At 35.5% G+C, this 20,902-nt stretch overlaps 1 protein-coding gene across 1 annotated transcript in view; it reads right to left on the minus strand.

Moving 5' to 3' along the window:
* SLC9C1 (solute carrier family 9 member C1) overlaps window positions 1–20,902 on the minus strand; it is a 138,858-nt gene that overhangs the window by 15,081 nt on the left and 102,875 nt on the right. The window contains exons 17-24 of the mRNA XM_060098810.1: window positions 20,295–20,490; window positions 16,619–16,807; window positions 15,183–15,332; window positions 13,227–13,278; window positions 11,856–12,004; window positions 8,009–8,134; window positions 6,767–6,865; window positions 6,064–6,237 (exon numbers count right to left, since the gene is read on the minus strand). Of these exons, the coding sequence (XP_059954793.1) occupies window positions 6,064–6,237; window positions 6,767–6,865; window positions 8,009–8,134; window positions 11,856–12,004; window positions 13,227–13,278; window positions 15,183–15,332; window positions 16,619–16,807; window positions 20,295–20,490 (1,135 nt within the window). The remainder of the gene's footprint in view (window positions 1–6,063; window positions 6,238–6,766; window positions 6,866–8,008; window positions 8,135–11,855; window positions 12,005–13,226; window positions 13,279–15,182; window positions 15,333–16,618; window positions 16,808–20,294; window positions 20,491–20,902) is intronic.

Here is a 20,902-nt window from a genome sequence, read left to right on the forward strand (position 1 = left end):
TTGCTTTTGTTTCCTTTGCCTTAGGAGACAGATCCAAAAAAATATTACTACGATTTATATCAAAGAGTGTTCTGCCTATGCTCTTTTCTAGGAGTTTACAATATCCAGTCTTACATTTAGGTCTTTAATTCATTTTGAGTTTATTTTGTATATGGTGTGAGAAAAAGTTCTAATTTCATTTTTACATGTAGCTGTCCAGTTTTCCCAGCAACACTTATTGAAGAGCTTGTCTTTTCTCCATTGTGTATTTTTGCCTTCTCTGTGGTAAATTAGTTGACCATAAGTACGTGGATTTATTTCTGGGTTCCCTATTCTGTCCCATTAATCTGTGTCTGTTCCTGTGCCAGTACCATACTGTTTTGCTTACTGAAGCTTTGTAGCATAGTCTGAAGTCAGGGAGCATGCTATCTCCAGCTTTGCTCTTTTTTCTCAAGATTTCTTTGGCAATTTTGTGTCTTTGGTAGTTCCATATAAATTTTAGGATTATTTGTTCTAGTTCTGTGAAAAATGTCATGGGTAGTTTGATAAGGATTGCATTAAATCTATAGACTGCTTAGGGTAGTATGGACATTTTAACAATATTTTCTTCCAATCCATGAACACAGGATATCTTTCCATTTCTTTGTATTATCTTTAATTTCCTTCATCAATGTTTTATAGTTTTCAGAGTATAGGTCTTTTACCTCTTTGATTAAGCTTATTCCTATATATTTTATTCTTTTTGATGGGTTAAACGAGACTGTTTTCTTTTATTCTCTTTCTGATAGTTCATTATTTGTGTATTGAAAAGAATTATATTAGTCTTGTACTCTGCAACTTTACTGAATTCCTCTATTGGTTCTAATAGTTTTTTTGGTGGAGATTTTAGGGTTTTGTCATCTGCAAATAGTGACAGTTTTACTTCTATGTTTTCAGTTTGGATGCCTTTTATTTGTTTTTCTTCTCTGATTGCTGTGGCTAGGACTTCCAATGGAAAGTTAAATATAACTGGCGAGAGTGAGCATCCTTGTCTTGTTCCTGACTGTAGAGGAAAAGCTTTCAACTTTTCACCATTGAGTGTGATGTTAGCTGTGGATTTGTCATAAATGGCTTTCATTATGTTGAGATATGTTCTCTCTATACCAACTTTGATGAGGGTTTTTATCATGAATGAATGTTGAATTTTGTCAAATCGTTTTTCTGTGTCTCCTGTGATGATTGTGTGATTTTTATCCTTCATTTTGTTAATGTGGTGAATTACATTGTTTGATTTTTAGATAACGAACCATCCATGCATCCTTGGAATAATTCCACTTGGTCATGGTGTATGATCTTTTTTACATATTGTTGAATTCAGTTTGCTAATATTTTATCAAGGATTTTTACACCTATATTCATCATAGATATTGGCCTGTAATTTTCTTTCTTTCTTGTTTTTCAGAGTAGTAGTCATGTATTGTGGTCATGTATTGCTTAGAATCTTCCCTCTTAGAACTGCTCTTGCTGTGTCCCACAGATTTTGCAAAGTTGTGTTTTTATTTTCATTTGTCTTGAGGTATTTTCTGATGTACTCTTTGATTTTTTCATTGACCCACTGTTTTTCTTGGTAGCATGTTCTTTCTTTCTTTCTTGTTTTCTTTCTTTCTTTCCTTATTTATTTATTTATGGCTGCATTGGGTCTTCGTTGCTGTGCATGGGTTTTCTCTCGTTGTGGCAAGTGGGGGCTGCTCTTCGTTGCAATGTACAGGCTTCTCATTGCGGTGGCTTCTCTTGTTGTGGACCACGGGCTCTAGGTGTGAGGGCTTCATTAGTTGTGGCACACAGGCTCAGTAGTTGTGGCTCATGGGCCCTAGAGCACAGGTTCAGTAGTTGTGGCACATAGGCTTAGTTGCTCCATGCCATGTGGGATCTTCCCAGACCAGGGCTCAAACCTGTGTCCCCTGCATTGGCAGGTGGATTCTTAACAACTGCACCACCAGGGAAGTCCAGTAACATGTTTTTTAGTCTCCACGTGTTTGTGTTTTCCCCAGTTTTCTTTCTGTAATTGACTTTAGTTTCATATCACTGTGGTTGGGGAAAATGCTTGATGTACTTTCTCTCTTCCTAAATTTGTCAAGACTTGTTTTGTGGACTAGTATGTGATCTATCCTGAAGAACATTCCATGTACACTTGAAAAGAATTTGTCTTCTGCTGTTTTTGAATGGAAAGTTCTGTAGATTTTTATTAAGTCCAACTGGTCTTGTATGTCATTTAAGACCACTGTTTCCGTATTGATTTTCTGTCTGGGTGTTATGTCCATTGATGTAAATGGGGTATTAAAAGTCCCCTGTTATTACTGTATTGTCAATTTCTCCCTTTATGTCTGTTAATATTTGCTTTATATATTTAGGTGCTCCTTATATTTGGTGCATATATGTTAATGAGTGTTATATCCTCTTCTTTTATTGATCCCTTTATCATCATATAATTCCTTTCTTTGGCTTTTGTTATAGACTTTGTTTTAAAGTCTATTTTGCCTGATGTGAGTATTGCTACCACAGATTTCTTATTTCTATTTGCATGAAATATCTTTTCCCATACCTTCACTTTCAGTCTGTGTGTATCTTTAGCTCTGAAGTGAGTCTCTGGTAAGCAGCATATAAATGGGTTTTGTTTTTTTATCCAATCAGCCAGCCTATGTCTTTTGATTGGAGCATTTAGTCCACTGACATTTAAAATGATTATTGATACGTATGTACTTATTGCTATTTGTTACTTGTTTTCTGGCTGTTTCTGTAGTTCTCTGTTCCTTTCTCCGTTTTTCGTTTCTCCCCTTGTGGTTTGATGATTTTCTTTAGTGGTAGGCTTGTGTTCCTTTTTTCTCTAGTTTTTGTGTGTCTATTGTAAGTTTTTGATTTGTGGTTACCATGGGGTTCATATATGTTGACCTATAGCTATATCTACTTGTTTTTTTTTTTTTTTTTTTTTTCTTTTTGCAGTATGTGGGCCTCTCACTGTTGTGGCCTCTCCCGTTGCGGAGCACAGGCTCCGGATGCGCAGGCCCAGCGGCCATGGCTCACGGGCCCAGCCGCTCCGCGGCATATGGGATCCTCCCAGACCGGGGCACGAACCCGTATCCCCTGCATCGGCAGGCGGACTCTTAACCACTGCGCCACCAGGGAGGCCCTCTACTTGTTTTAAACAGATAGTCATTTATGTTCAAACACATTCTAAAATATCTACTTTTTTTTACTCCCTTCTCTCAGGTTTTATGTTTTCAATGTCATATTTTACATCTTCATCTTTATCCCTAACTATTTATTGTAGTTATAGTTGATTTTACAATTTTTTGTCTTTTAATCTTATAATAGCTTAATTAACTGATCCACAACTTTTACTATATATTTGCCTTTATTAGTGGCATTTTTCCTTTCCTGACTTTTTTACTGCCATCTCCAAACTACTCTTTTAAGTTCTAAAATTTCCTTTAGATTCTTTTCTATTTTTCAATATTTCCTATGTCTTCTCTCATAAAGATTATATTTTCCTTTAGTTGCTTGAACATATTTCCCTTTAGTTCTTTGAATCTATTCTTAGCTCTTTCATGTCTTCATTTAATCCATATTCTGGACAATCTCACTGTTGGTTTTTTATTTATTAACCTCCCCCACCCCTGACACAAACACACGCACACACACACACACACACACACACACACACACTATGGGTCACACGTTCATGTTTCTTTGCTTGTTTAGTAATTCATGATTGCTGATGATAAATTGTAGAGATTCCAGATTCTGTTATCTTCCTTTGAGCACTGCTTATTTTTGTTGTAGTAGGCCCTTCATTTACTGTCTGATAACCTTGAGCTTGTATAGGTTGTATAGGTTGATTTGTTTAATCAGTAGAAAACTCTAGGTATTTTCCATGATTGTGTAATTTAATGGTACTTAACCTCCAAATTCTGTCTCCACTGTGAAGTCTGCCAGAGCCTGCTCTCAATCTTTGTTATAGTAAATCTAGAGCTAGCCTTACTAGATCATGGTATTTACTCCTAAGGTCTATTCCTTCCGTTCTCTCACCTGCATGCCTGAGGTTTTAAAAGTTCTATCCTTTCTGGCAAGACAGAACCTTAAACATCTCAAATCCCTGGCACTCCTTGACCTCTAATATCTCTGGTCCATTCTTAGCAATCTGATAATTTAGTTTTGTCTCATCTTGTGCATGTGCACCCTATCCCTCAACCAAGGACTTGTGGAGAACCACCACACAGATTCCTCAGTTCTTCCTGTGTGCAACTCCTGCTCCTATGCCCAGCTCTACAGATTCTAACCACTTTAGCTGCCACAATTTCTAATCTCTCCCATTTCAGTTCAGAAGGATCATGGCCTTCCTCTTGGTTTCTTATTGCACTTTGGTTGGAAACTGTCCCAGTGAGAGGGTCAGGGTGGATGTGGGGCTTAACTTGTAAGTTTCTCTTCTCTTGAGGTTTCCAAACTTAACACTGCCTGTTTTCCAATGACTGAAAATATTTGTCTCATATATTTTGTCAAGTTCTATAGTTATTTATGATGAATATGTTACCACGTTCTCAGTAACTTCATTATATCCAGAAGCAAAAGCCTAGAGTATTTTTATGCAAATGCCCAGCATCATGTAATTTCACTTGTAAATATTCTAATATGCATTGCTGAATGATAGAGACTTTAAAAATTTTCCCTTGCCTTCTTCCTCCTCCCCTCCCTTTTTATTCCTTTGATTTGTTGAAAAAAAAAAAGAAAGAAACAGGTCATTTGGCCTGTAGGACCTTCCACATTTTAGGTTTAGCTAATTATTCTTTCCTGGTGTCAATTAACTTGTTTCTCTCCTTCCTGCATTTTCTGTAAACTGGTTGGATTTAGAGGCTTGTGGTTTTCTCTTTTCTTGTGCAAGAAGACTGCATGGTGCTAGTCCTTCTGTTGCATCAGATCATGAAGTATGTGATGCCCCAGTTGTCATTATTTTAGTGATGCTAAGATTGTCCTTAGGTAGTGTGACCCTGGTTTTTCATTATAAAGTTTCCCATTAACATTCTTCTTAGTAGTTTTAGCATCAATTGGTGATTGTTGAATAGGTTTATTACTTCATTAGGGCTGGTAAAATGGAGATATTATAATTCTGTCATTCTACATTTGTTAGCTGGAATTCTTCTACACAGAAGAATTTTTCATCATTTTTTTTTCTTTTTAGCTTCCTTGAAAGAGTTCATAGAGGAAAGGCAAGATAAATGTTTAATTTTTTCTTTTTTAAAAGAAGCAATCCAGAATTCCCTGCTGGTCCAGTGGTTAGGACTCTGGGCTTCCACTGCCAGGGGCCCGGGTTTGACCCCTAGTTGGGGAACTAAGATCCTGCAAGCTGTGTAGCATGGCAAAAAAATATATATATATATACATATATATATATATATATATATGTGTGTGTGTATATATAAATATATATATATATAGTAAAAAAAATAATAAATAAAAGACTGTCCTTTAAAAAAAAAAGAAGCAATCCATTTTCAGAGACATAAGTTGATATCCTAGCAACCTTTTTGGAATAAAAAAATAGGTGCCATTATCAACTTATGGGCTTTTATATATTTTGGAGGTTCAGTTATTTACAGTCATTATTTTTTCTGAGTTCACATTAGGCCAGTGGGAGCCTCTGCTGCTTTGAGTATTTTGTCCTCAATTGTGTGTCAGGAAACTTCCATCCACTTTGCTCAACTTTTCTAGTAATAAATCCCAGCTCTTTGACTTTTTCCCTTCCTTACCCTCCAAATTATGGTATTGATAGTTAACATATCCCATCTAATTTTTCCATGAGAGACCTCATATAACCAGTTTTTCTGGTTAAATCCTTGTTTCAATATGATAGGTTAACTTTTACAAACCATTTTGTTCGGACATTATAGTGTGTTCATAAAATTTTATAACAAGTTTTATTTCTTTATCATCCCTATTTTTAAAAAAATTGTCACTAGACTGTAAATATATACAAGTACAAAAATAACCTTAAATTTTGTACTAGATATTTAACAAGGTACAACAGTAAGACATAAGGTGATGTTTTCTGACCTCCACTACAGTTTTGCAGATGGCAGAATATTTCATGGGTTCATTAGTCAAGCAGTTTAGCTCTCCTATTATTGCCCCACTGATCACAAAGTCTGTGTAAGTTATTTGGTCATCTTTCTCCTCTGACTCCCAGATTATTTGGTCAATTCCCAAACCTGGCTTTGATCTTTGAAGCTGTTCAGGAACAAAGAGAGAAAAAAAATACATATTTCAGTTAATTTACTAAAACTATTTAATTTATGGCTTTTTCCCCCTTTGGTTTTAACAGTTTTAATATTTATATATTGTTTGAGAACATGTGTTACTCATAACTTTTAAAGTGAATTTATTAAATTAGCAATGATTTGGGAAAGACAGCATTCTTAAATACTCTGATCTTTCTGATCCCACCTACTCACCCAACCTATACCTGTCTTAGAATGGCTAAAAGCCCAACTCAAACATAAGGTAAATAACAATTTATATTATAACTTTTCATCTTAATGCTGATCCTTTGAGGTTTCTTGTTATCAATAGGAATGTATGGCTTAAAGGTGATGGCTGGTATTATCATTGTGTCTGAGGAAGAAAATTGATGTTTGGATAACAGCTGCTGTCCAAAAAAAGGAATAATGGAATTCTTAACATTGAAAGGTATTTATTCTCTATTATGTAACTTTTTAACTAGTGCTCACAAGTGCATTTATAAATGTCTCTGCCTTACCTTTACCATGCCTGAAATAATTACATAAATTCCTTGGGGCTCATCACCTTCTTCAAATATATCATTTCCACAATCAAATGTTACAACTCTGGATCTTTCCTAAAAAATATCACCAAATACATAAGCTATAAATAATATTTTAGTGGTGATTGGAGTTTACATTTTTTAAAAAGTTGTACATTTTTAAAGTAAATGTTACTCAAAAATATCTGAAATTTTGTGTAGTAATAAATTTGTAAGAGAAAATAGGAATTATGGCTAACAAAGAGAAGAAGGTGGATATTCACAGGTATATGTAATTTCAGATGGGGTGTTCATATATAGATTAGAAAACAATCTAATCTAGGAATAAGAATGTAGTAGAAGGATGAAAATATTTCATTTGGATGAAAAATAGGACAGATGCAAGCTAATGGCACATAGGTGTCTTATACATACTCGTGCTCTAAACAGCTGATGAAGTAATAAAAAAATTTATTCATTCAAAATATTTTAAGCAGATGAAAAAAATATAATTTGTCTTTTGGTACTTATTTGATATAGAAAAAGATGTTAATAGAACAGGTTAAATCTGTTTATTTGTTCATCCCACAAACACTTATTGAACACCTGCTATGTGAGATGCTATATAGTAGGAGTAGAATATTCAAAAGCTGGATGAGGTAAAAATTATAGTAGGGGAGAGAGATGTAAAGATAATAATTGTAATGTAATGTAATATAATGATGCTATAATAAAGGTATATAGTTACAGTGTTGATTCCTTTGGTCCTCCAAACTCTGGATGGACCATAGGATGTTCTTCTATTGGTGGGGTATTTGACTCTAAAGCCTGCTTTTCAGAGTACCTTTGGTGGGGGTGTTTCCAGAGAAGCAATAAGCAGAGGAGGTTTGGGGGGGGAAATGAAAGCAAAGAGCATTTCAAGATAAGTAAATAGCACTCACAGAGGAATGGAATTAAAGAACAGTATAAAGTTCTTGGGGTACCACGAGTGGTTCAGTATAAATAGAGTATGGGGTATATGACACATGGGTAACAGAAAGTAAAGATGGAGAGGTAGGCAGGAGGAAGACTGTGGGAGAATTTTGCATGTCATGGAAAGAGATTTTGATTTTATCCTACAGGTAATCAATGACATTTAGATAATTTAAAACCAAAGAGTATCATGGTTAAATCCTTACTTTTTAAAATATCATTTGCTGATACATTAGAGATAGTATTACTAGCAAATACAAATATTACCTGAATAAAGCTTATATGGTCTTGGTCTTTATCTAGCCATGGAATATGATAGAGTGCTTTGTCAACAGTAAGAGGTTTGTACATAGGTTGAAGATCAAGTATCTCTCTTTTTCTGGCCGTTATTAACTAAAACCACAAAAGTTAAGAAAGGAGATGAACAAAACTGGTGTTCACAGAATGTTTAAAACAATTATGGTTTTATACTATTTCCTTTTCTTGCTCTTCTGAGATTTTTGTCCTTCCATGGAAACCTTCAGTCTCTCCCATGTTATAGTATTTTTCTATGTTATCATTATTCTGAAGTCACAAATTACTTTTAAAAGTAAATCTTATATGTCGATGCCACTCTCTCACTTCGTCCCAGCTACCAAATGTAAAACAGATAGCTAGTGGGAAGCAGCCACATAGCTGGAGATCAGCTCGGTGCTTTGTGACCACCTAGAGGGGTGGGATAGGGAGGATGGGAGGGAGACGCAAGAGGGAGGAGATATGGGGATATATGTATATGTATAGCTGATTCACTTTGTTATAAAGCAGAAACTAAGAAAAATAAATAAATCTTTTACCGAAGTATAGCACATATGCAAAAAGTGCACAAATCATAAATGTCCATCAAAGAACATTTACCACATGAAAATATCTGCATAACTAGCACCCAGATTAAAAAATAAAACATTTATTGAACCCTAGAATCCTCCCTTATGTTCTCTTCTAGTCATTACTTCTACCCCAAATTACTCACTCTTTTTCTATTACCATAGTTTAGCTTTGTCTGGTTTTGAGCTTTATCTGCATGAAATCAACGAGTATGTACTTAGTTGTGTCTGGTTTCATTTGCTCAACATTATGTTTCTGAGATTCATCTATAATGTTGCAAGGAGCAAACATTCATTCATTTCATTTTCACTGTTGTGTAGCAGTATGTTTTATGAATATACCACAGCTTTATTTATCTGTTGTTGGTTGACATTTGGGCTGTTCCAGTTTTAGACTTTTGAAATGCTGCAGTGAGTACTTGTTTGCTGTACATATGTACTAATTTCTGTTGTATATATGGTTATATAATCTAATTTCTGAGTCTTAAGATATGTATATGTCCAAATTTAGTAGATTCTGCCAGATAATTTTCCAAAGTGATTGCATCAGTTTATATTCCCACTCTAATGTTCCAGTTGCCAACACTTGGTATTGTCAGGGTTTTTTTTGTTTGTTTTGTTTTGTTTTGTTTTTTAATTTTAAGTATTCTGATGGTTGTGTACTTGTATTTACTTTTGGGTTTAATTTGCATTAAGCTTATGATGATGATATTTGGCATCTTTTCTTGTTTATTGGCTTTTAGAATATTCTCTGTTAGGAAGTGCCTGTTCAAATCTTTTGCTGATTTTTTTAAAATGAATTTTCTGTCCTGTTCTTATTGATTTGTAAGATATTTTTATATATTCTGAACATGAGCCCTTTTTGGATATATTTATTTTGAAAATTTCCTCTACCTTTTTGTGGATTGTCTTTTCATTATCTTGTATCATTTTTTGTCTCTCATTTTCTGCATTACTGTCTTCTTTTGTATTTAGTTGATTTTCTGTAGTGAAACATTTAAAACTCCTTTCTCATTTACTTATATGTAATTCTTTAGTTGTTTTCTTTTCTATTACCACAGGAATTACATTTAGCATCCTAGAATATAACACTCTAATTTGAATTTATAACAGTTTAACTTCCATAACATACAAAACTCTGCTCCTTTAACAGCTTCATCCCCACCCCTTGCAGTTGATGTCATAAAATTATATCTTTATGTGTTGTCTGTCCAAAACACAAACTAAAAAAATTTTTTAAATGCATTCATCTCTTAAATATGACATTACAAGCCAAAGCTATAATTCTAGCTTTTAGACTAATAATTACTTTAAAAATATATTACTCTCTTAAATCATATAGAAAACAAAAAAATGGAGTCAGACACAATTATTACAATAATACTAGTTTTAATAATTGCCCATGTATTTACCTTTACTGAGATTTTCATTTCTTCATATGGGTTTGAGTTATTGTCCAATGTCCTTTCATTTCAATCTTCATGACATGTTTTAGAATTTCTTTCAGGGCAGTTATAGTGGTAATGAACTCCCTCAGATTTTGTTTGTCTGAAAATGTTTTAATTTCCCTCTCACTTCTAAAGGACATTTTTGCTGGGTATAGGATTCTTAGTTGACTATTTTTTCTTTTAGCACTTTGAATATATCAGCCCACTTTCTTCTGGTCTCCAAAGTTTCTGATGAGAAATCTGCTGATAATCTTATTGAGGATCCTTTGTATGTGATGAATTTTTTCTCTATTGCTGATTTCAAAATTCTCTCTTTATCTTTCAGCAATTTGATTACAATGTGCCTTGATGTGGGTCTATTTGAGTTCACCCTACTTGAAGTTCACTGAGCTCCCTGGATGTTAATATTCATGCCTTACATCAAATTTAGAAAGTTTTCAGCCAATATTTCTTTAAATTTCCCATCTGTTCCTTTCTCTCTCTCTTGTCTTCTTGGGACATATACATTGCATGTGTTGGTCCACTTGATGGTATCTCACAGGTCCCTTAGTCTCTGTTCACTTTTCTTCAATCTTTTACTTTCTATTCCTCAGATGCTATAATTTCCATGGTCCTGTTTTCAAGGAGACTTATTTTTTTTATTCCCTTTAGTTCTTGCCACGTGGCGTTATACATATTTTACCTTACTTTCATTCTTAAGGATTTAGAGTTTTTAATTACTATTGTGAATACAATATTTTTCCACATTTTCTTTAGTTGTGGAATAATTTTGAAAGTTGATCTTGTTTCTGGAGACCCTATTGAATTATTTTATTGATCCTATATTATCAATTTTAAGTTAATTCTCTAGGGTTTTATATTAAACAATCAATAGGCAATAACAGTTTTATCCTTTTTCCAAAACTTCCATCTCTCAAGTTCCTTTTATTTTTCTTCTTGATCTGGCTAAGACTTATAAGCACAGCATTCACTACTTGGAATGATACTGTTCTTCTTTTTTCCTGACTTTAATGGGAATAATTCTAAATGTTTTGCCATCTAATACAATGTTTGCTTCAGATTTTTAATAGATACTTTTAATCCAGTTAAGGATGTTACTTCTTTTATTAGCCTTTGAACATTCTGAGTGAGAATTGGATTTTATCAAATGACTTTTCTTCTTTGATCTCTTAATAAGTGAGTTATATAGCTATTTTGGGAGACAAAACCTTCTTAGTCATAGTGTATTATGCCAGATTCAACTAGCTACTATTGTGTTAAAAAGTTTTATATATGTATTCACAAGTATAATAACTTTTTTTCCCTTATACTATTCTCGATTTGGGGCATAAATTTTATACTTACAGAATGAGTTTGGACCCTCTCTAACTTTTTACATGTCACAGTACCATTTAAATAACTTAGAGAAAGGAAATGTAATTAATTCTTACCCTATAATTGAGTGTTCTTATAAATCATAGTTTTTATGGAAAAAGTTCTTTCAGTGTCACAGGTAACTCCCAGGAACATATTGATACCCAGTCTAGGCTAGGATGAGGAATAGTTTCATTATACCTTTAGTCTGGGTGCAAAGCATAGAAAGAAGTTTTCCCTCACTATGGCAAGAAAAGAAAGGGAAGTTGACCAATAGAATTGCAGGAAGGAAACTCTCTCTGGTAGGTGCTTTTTTTAAGACAACTATTTTAAGTTATATATTTATATTGCAGGAATGGCCTATATTGGAAAGAGCCAAAAGTAGGTTTGATGATCATAAATGATTATATATCGAGTAAGTATATTTGCTTTGAAAATATTCTACCATACCTTATTAATTTCAAAACCTTCTATTTTATGAAGAATTCCTTTTAACCTGAAAACCTTAACAATTTCTCTAGCCAAACTGAGCATGACATTAATCTCCTCCTTTGTTTTCATAGTGACAGCGATTTCTGGGTGGTCATACTCTAAGTAGCCTGAAAAATAACAAAATATTTTCAGAGGAAATAGGACATTGCTTAAATATTTCATGTGGACAGTAAGCTAATATTTTTTCTTTTAACCCATGGAGTATAACCCTCACCACAGGGAAATATATCTCTCCCTGAAGAGGCCTCTACAATCAATCAAAATTCACCAGTAGTTACAGAATTCTGCCTGACACTTTCTTGTTGGCAGCCCATACCTGTGTCTAAGCCCATGAAAGACAGACAGCCCTAGTCCTAGGATCAAAATTATACAGAAACACCTATGCTGGACACTGAGAGGCTCTCCTGGGCTCTAGGTCTGGAGTTCATGACCCAATTTTTTATTCTGTTTGAATGAAGATTTCTGACTACAGACTGTGTGCTTAAATATGGCTTCTGATCAAGTTCTCTCACTCCTCCTGGATCATTTCCACCCGTCCTGCCTGGGCATCTAGATGACTCATCTATCTATGTTCTCCTGCCTGTCTGATGTGGATTCCTGGATGCCTATGAGAGTTTCACCCATTTAGGACTTTTTCTCGGGCATGACCTCTTGTCTGGCTTGACAACTATCTGCCATGCAAGATCTTTCATGCTTGGCCTCATTCCCAGGCTTGCTGTGTTGTTGTCCACCATCTGGTACCAAATCCCCTTCTTCTCCATACACATAAACACTGTGCTATAGGGATGTGTCTGTCTCACTCCCAGGATTTGTGCTGCACTAGGACCATGAATTGGTGTGATTCAGAGAACAGGGTGTTGTCACGTTTGGGCACTGAGCCTCCTAGCAGCCACATCAGTGATCTGTGAGGCTCTGTTCCGATTTCAACTCATTTTAAAGCCTAAATCCTCAGATGGCAACTCTGTGGCAAATGGAGGAAAAAATAGCTTCTTTCCTTGTGTTGCTCAGGAAGGTATGTTTGGAAGAAAACAGAATTTATAAAGTGATAAAGACATGCATAACCATGGCATGCAAATGTGTTTTCTTTAAACAGAAATTAAAAGGCCTTCATTGTGGTATAAGGCAGAGAGAACAAATGTGGAGGGGTAATATTACACTATTCTCATCCAGCCAAAGATACGATCATGTTGATTGTTGAAGTTATTCATTTTATTATTGATAGTAAGTAGGTCTCCTTAAAGATCAGTTTCATTATCAAAACCATTGCCTCTCTGAAGAAATGATGATAAGAGATGGTCATGTTAGATCTTTAGGGTGAGAGGTACCTACCTAGCTCTTTCATAGCATGTCCTGTATTCTTCGTTACCCTCCTTAATAACATCTATGGAACAAAAGAAATGTTTTGGGAGACAAAACTGTTATAAAATGTCCTTACATTTGCAACTGATGAATTTTTAACCTAAATTAATAACTTTAGGGCTTCCCTGGTGGTGCAATGGTTAAGAATCCTCCTGACAATACCGGGGACATGGGTTCGAGCCCTGGTGCGGGAAGATCCCACATGCCGTGGAGCAATTAAGTCTATGCTCTACAACTACTGAGCCCACGTGCCACAACGACTGAAGCCTGTGTGCCAAGAGCCTGTACTCCGCAAGAAGAGAAGCCACTGCAATGAGAAGCCTGCGCACTGCAACGAAGAGTAGTCCCCACTCACTGCAACTAGGGAAAACCTGCGCACAGCAATGAAGACCCAACACAGCCAAAAATAAATAAATAAAATGAATTTAAAAAATAACTTTAAAGAAATATATGATGGGGAACTTTTCAGGAATTAGAATTGAATTTTGTGCAATGAATTTTATTTTACTCCAGCAAGAGTGGTGGAGAGGATAAGAAGCAGCATTACTTAGGCTAATTTAGAGAAGCCTAAAGGTAAGTCGTATATTTTTTCTTAAAGTAACTTACTTCAGAATACTATTGATTCTGAAAAATGCAGGCATGCTAGGTACTCTCCCATTCAATTTTTGAGAGCCTCCAAATTTGGGAAACAGGTGTGGCTTTCAACCTTAAATGAGATAGAAGTTTTAACCAAACTATGTGGGAGCAGAAATGAAGACTGAAACTGGTCAATATCTTAGAGATTCAAGTCCTTCTGTATTTTCTACTGTGTATCCTCGATATGAGTGGTTATAAAAGGTAACAAAATTCAGCAAAATAGTTTTATAGTTACAGGTGGTGAAGAGAGAAAAGATACAGCTCTTTGTGTTCAACTACATATTGAGTGTTAATGTGCTCAACTACAAAGCTTTGGGCATATAGCATATAGAATATAGCATTCAGGGCTTCCCTGGTGGCGCAGTGGTTGAGAGTCCGCCTGCCGATGCAGGGGACACGGGTTCGTGCCGGTCCGGGAAGATCCCACATGCTGCGGAGTGGCTGGGCCCATGAGCCATGGCCACTGAGCCTGCGCGTCTGGAGCCTGTGCTCCACAACGGGAGAGGCCACAACACTGAGAGGCCCGTGAACCGCAAAAAAAAAAAAAAAAAAAAAAAAAAGAATATAGCATTCAAATGTTCTAAATTATCTTGAAAGGTGACTGCTTAATTCCACATAGATGGCAAATTTGTGGGGACATATAATCTGCCTAATTGAGAAAATGAAAAATAAGGTCTAGAACTTAAGCCCTAGTATTCTCTTTGCTGTTTATCAGCTATGTGTGTGACTTTGGGCATAATCATTTAACCTCTCTTGGCTTCATTTTTCTCATCTGTATAATGAGAGAATTAGATGTGGTTTCCCTCTAAGTAAGTTATTGGTACTTCTTGCCATTTGCCATATCCCCATCCTTTACTTCTTTCATTATTTACTGTGGGAAAATCAGGAATATAGAGAAATAGAAGGAGACTTTGGGAATTATGAGGAAGGTCTGTTGGCTCAACCCTGCCATCACTTATTGTCCTCCAATATTTCCTATTTAATGCATCTGTAGCCTGACAGATCCTGGAACTTGCATTGACAGAAGCTGACTGCTGCACATGGGTTTCATGACAGCTCCACAAGGACAAAAAGATATGCTCCAAGATCCTCGTAACTTGTTAATATGGCATAGACACTTCAGTAAGGAGCCTTTTGAGTAATCTAAATGTTGATCAGTTTCAGTTTTTACAGACATTTCTTAGCAAACCAGGAGTCAACAGTCATATATAGACAGAAGACATGATGGGTGAGGGAAACTGAGGGGTGAGGGACATAAACCATTTTCTTAGTATTTAAAGTTTTCCTCACCTGTTTAACCTGTTTAGAACTTGCAATCTTATCAATTATAGTCATTATGTCTGCTTCACCTTGGATATATCCTTTTAGTATAGCATACTTAAAGGACAGCTGATGACTCATCTTTTTATCTAATATCTGCAGCAATTTTGGTGTTACGAGCTAAAAAAACAGGACCACTATTTAATATAAATTGTACAAATTATAGTTGATTTTATGTTGGTTAGTTTAAAATAGGTATTAATAAAAAATGACATGCTCTCAATGGTAACTATAGTAACTTGTCAAAATTCTTAGTTATTTTATTCATAGTATCTCTATAATTTCATGGTTAGAGCTATTTCCCCATAACTAATAATATTAGATATCTCTGTGAAGTTAAGACTTTATTCTTTACTTATTTCCTTTAGAGAGAATTGCATGCTATTTTCAACTGGTTTAAATTCTTGGAAAACAATGTGATTAATCTTCTGGGCTTAGGCCATAAAATGACTGTCTATAGGGGCTTCCCTGGTGGCGCAGTGGTTGAGAGTCCGCCTGCCGATGCAGGGGACGCGGGTTCGTGCCCCTGTCCGGGAGGATCCCACATGCCGCGGAGCGGCTGGGCCCATGAGCCATGGCCGCTGGGCCTGCGCGTCCAGAGCCTGTGCTCCACAACGGGAGAGGCCACAACAGTGAGAGGCCCGCGTAATGCAAAAAAAAAAAAAAAAATGACTGTCTATAAAGTACTGTCACTTTTACCTGCTAAACCTCCCACTAAACTTTTCACTAGATGGTTCATTTGAGTGAGAGTCCACCACAACTATACTCCCTGTTTGACCCCACAATTAACTTCTCATTGTTTCTTTGCTAAGGGTTTAAGTCCCCAGGTTATCTGTTACTCTTGTACAGTCTCCTAACTTCAGCAGAGTTGGCTGATCCCTAAGTTTTCTTGTCCATGCTCCATAATCTCCACACTCATATAGAAATAAATAACTACTCATTATACTTGTTATAGGAAGACATTAATTAGACAGTCAAAGGTCATTTTTGATGCTGTGATTTTATAATATTATGAGTTTATATAACACAAAATGTGTATTTTTCGGTTTCTAAATTTGTATGAATGTATACTATTTGCTTTGTTGCTACATGGTTTGTTTTGTTGATTTCCATCATTTATTTCAGGTATTCATAAGAATAAACATTACTTTGGAGTTTTCATGTGCTCTCTATTCAAAGGAGAAGCTGTGATGGGTATTTCTGTACTTTCATGTGCTAAACAAATTTCTAATATAACTTGGATATTCATAATATAATCTGTTATAAAACTTAATTTGTCAAAGGGATCTAAAATATAAACATCAGCCCAACAGAAAGTGGAAACCATAAAACTAGTAAACTGATTTTAGTCCATATTTCATGAAGCAGTCAGAAGTTTGAAACTGCATGATTTAATAGTTCTTTACCTTCAAAATGCGTAGAATGCGAAGAAATCGAACAACTTTTATAAAAGCCACTGTTTGAATCAAATCAAAAGTATGATAACTAATAGAATTTGTCTCAATAAGCATTACATCTATGATGCCAATTAACAGAATTGTTAACTCAAATAGATTCCAGGCATGTAAAAAATATTCCTTCTGCATTGCTGCTATCTGTCGATTTAAAAAGAAATTGTATTATCTTATTTGTTTTTGCTTTTACTACACCATTTTCCATAATAACTGAAACATTAATCATTAGGTTTTCTCTGATCTACATTAAGATTCTACTTGTCTAAAATACTAGAAAGTGAGCATATCAACTTGAAACTAAATGGTTAAAATATTGAAACATCTATTCCAAGAGATAAAATATTCAAAATACCTACTAAATTACTAATTCGTTCTTTATTTATTTAAAAAAATTTATTGAAAACCTACTATAACTAAGAGAGTAGGAGTGGTCAAAAATGATTGTGGAATCCAACCTGGGAAATTAGGTTTCCAGGGGAATTTTGAAGCAAGAGTAGGTTTAGAGATGATACATTTGTTTTGAATATACTGTTTGAGATGTTTGCACAGTATTTTATTGTAGAAATCCAGTCATCAGTTGTCTATATGATCTGAGGCTGGGAATAAAATCTGAGCTGGAGACATGAGTTTGGGAATCATTAGACTATGAATGGTAGTTGATGCCAGGGAAGTGGTTGAGATAGCCTGACCCATGAGGCCCTTTATTATTTAATTCATGTCTGTGTCTCCTGTCTCATTTTCCATATCCTCCACACAGATTTAACATCTCTCCAATCTCCATCCTGACCAACCCATCCCTAAGCTCCTGCCATTAGGAATAATGTTCCTTGTATGTGTCACATTGTTGCTTCTAAGTTTTCCCTTGTTCTTTTCGTTCACTCACATACTCTCTACTTTGACTCCTATTCATTATTCGGAATTCAACTCAAGCATATCCTTTCCTTAATAGCCTGCCTTCTCTGAACCTACTATTCTGTGTAAGGAACTCCGTTTTTTCCCATAGCACCCTGTGCAGGTCTCTATCATTATACTTAAGATACAGATTTGTATATTTGATTAATTTGTCTTTTTTAGCAGCCTGATTCCCCTACTCACTATGATTCAGAGACTGTAGGAGACAGACATATTTATGCCAGGGAAAGCGTAAGCTCGATTACAAATTAAGAAACTGTCATGCCTTGTTTGTAAACAGACTGTTGTGTGTTTAGTGGTAGAGAGTCATTTCCCTTGAGTCTGTTCACATTTGGCGGGGCTGAGGAAATTCAGTGTCTGAATCTAGGGAGCAGAAGACCAGATCCTAGTCTTGCGAGATCCTGCTCAAGGCACCATTCAGCTACTGTAGATGTCTCATTTCCTTCTTATTGAAACAGAATATAGGTTAGATCATTCTCTTAGGAACTTGAAAGAACTGGTATAAACAGTAAGACTTTATCCAGATACCAAGTATTCAGAAGTGTGAAGGAGTTTTTTGGAGGTCAATAGAATACAGCCACAGGAGAGGAAGAGCTTGGTATAAAAGGATAGTGTAGGCTTCAAAGGAAGAGGGGTTTGTTAAATATAAGGTTGTTAAAGAATGGTTAGAAATTCAGGTAATGGAAGCCTCCAGCACTCAGATATAGAAGAGTGATTACCCTTCCTCAGAAAGTTTCAAAAGATCCATTACTCTAATAGGTTGAGGAGTGTTTTGGGAAAAGTTTGAAAATACAAGAAGGAAAGTTTAAGGTAGAATTGTGTATTAGAAAGAACACAAACTTTGAGGGTTTGGATCCAAACTCTACTATCATTAGCTATGTGAACTTAAACAGCTTCTCAGAGACTCAGGTCCCTCATCTGTAAAATGCAAGTCATAGTATATATCTACATTAAAGGGTTAACTTAAGGATTTGAAATGTTATAATTGTAATGATACCTGGTACCTTAGTGATCATTTATTATTGTTGTTATTAACATAATGAATATTTTAATAGGCATAGTACAAAGGGGGCAGAACTGAACTTGTGTAGAAAAGACAGCAAAGAAAATAAGTGAAGGCAAGCTTGTAAACTGGGCAGTGAAGATGAATCCTGAGTTAAATAGAAGGGAGAGACAAGAACAGAATTGCACATTTGGGAGTATCCTCTTAGCTATGAAGTGTAGCGATGTCTCTGCAGTCCTCTTCTGCTCTCTTAAGTGGGCCTGATTGAAGGAGCTATGGCTATGCACAGTTGTGACAGCAGCTTAAACTTGGCAAAGTACAAAGACCACAGAGCTAGAAGGATCGTTTCCTCTCATTTAAGCCAACCCTGATATCTTATAGAAGAAGAAACTGAGGTTGGGAAAAGTTTAGTGACTTGGTGAACAGCTAACTGTTTGTCAGAGAAAACAAAAACCAGAGCCAAGTCTGCTGTATCCCAGCTCGGTGTTCTTTCCACTATAGTACATATTAAGTGATTTTAGGGAACCCTTTACTCACACTCACCCTGGTACTAACCCTAACCCTAATTGCTTTATTTCTTCTTAATTAGGTGACACCTCCTATAGTCGTTCCAACTAATTGGAATTTATTACATACAATGTGATTGAATGTGAAGCCATTCCCTTTCCCCCCACCAATCACAGCTCTGCAGTAGCATTTTAATTTTCCACTAACAACTTGAGATTTCATACACTTTGTTGGAATATCATATATAATTCTTCTATTTAAATCGTCTGGCTAAAAATATTTTATATTACAACTTGATCCATATGACACAATACTATTATCAGTTTGTGGACCCATCAATACATTTCCATCATTTAACAGCTACCTTTATACTGGATTTAAAAAATCAAATTATGAAATGTTTTCAAGTATAAATGAATTTCTATCAATCTACTTATCCATCTGTTTATCTATCTAGTATAAAAACAATAAAATGGGACTTCCCTAGTGGTGCAGTGGTTAAGAATCCACCTGCCAATTCAGGGGACACGGGTTCAGGCCCTGGTCCGGGAAGGTCCCACATGCCATGGAGCAACTAAGCCCATGTGCCACAACTACTGAGCCCACATGCCACAAGTACTGAAGCCTGCACACCTAGAGCCTGTGCTCTGCAACAAGAGAAGCCACTGCAATGAGAAGGCCTCACGCCGCAACGAAGAGTAGCCTCCACTCACCACAACTAGAGAAAGCCAGCGCGCAGCAACGAAGACCCAAAGCAGACAAAAATAAGGAAAGAAAGAAAGAGAGAGAGAGAGAGAGAGAGAGAGAGAGAGAGAGAGAGGGAGACAGAAAGAAGAAAGAAAGAAAGAAAGAAACAAAGAATCTTCCATTAAAAAAAAAATTATAAAATGAATATCCAGGTGCTCACCTCTCTGCTAAGTTAAAGAACTTTGCCAATACCTTTGTAACTCACTCTGCATCCCTTTGACACACACTAATTAAAAATTTGCAAATACAAAATCAATCCTTAAAGTATGAATATTTTCTATTGTCACCCTAAAATCACCTTTAAAAAATAAATTTGTTTGAGGAGTGAGGGAGAATTTTATACACTCCTTTGGAAAACTGTCTGTAGCTAGTGTTGAAAAATGAAATTAGGAAATCTCCCTGTTAGACATATCACACACACACACACAAACACACACACAAAATCACATTTTAGCTTACCTTAAGTAGTGCCTCCACGATATAAAATGCAAGAAAAGAGTAGTTAGCATATGTTAATTCAAGCTCATAGATATTGTTTAACACAGATATCCAAGAAATTATAATAAGAAACATATTCATTAGTATCACAAGGTATCCAACATACTCAAATTCATCAGTAAATACTATTTTATGACATACACGAAGAAAGCAATGTCTGTAAAAAGAAAAAAGATAGTTTTATCTGATAAAATAATTACACTGAATTAATTTCAACATATGCTCAGTTCTGTTCTAATCATCAATAACTACAAAGCCCAGCTTAATTCTGAGAAGTAGCTATCACTACCATACACTTTCTGGCATCCTACTTCATATACTTTCCTTTAATTTCTTCCTCTGCTAAATGTCTTCAGGCTGGTTTTCCCTCTTTCTCACTTTCCTCACCTCTCATTCATTGTTACTTATACTTTTAGTAGAAATACTTCAGATCATAAGACAGGGATAATTCAAACTGGAAATATTAAAAAAAAACCAAAGCAAATCTCTCCCACCTTCTAATAATTCCACTTCTCAGAGATGGCTACTATTACTAGTTTGAACATTTTTCCAATATTTTTGTTTATATA

This window comes from Mesoplodon densirostris, chromosome 5 (genome assembly GCF_025265405.1).
Source record: "Mesoplodon densirostris isolate mMesDen1 chromosome 5, mMesDen1 primary haplotype, whole genome shotgun sequence".
NCBI classification, from domain to species: Eukaryota; Metazoa; Chordata; class Mammalia; order Artiodactyla; family Ziphiidae; genus Mesoplodon; species Mesoplodon densirostris.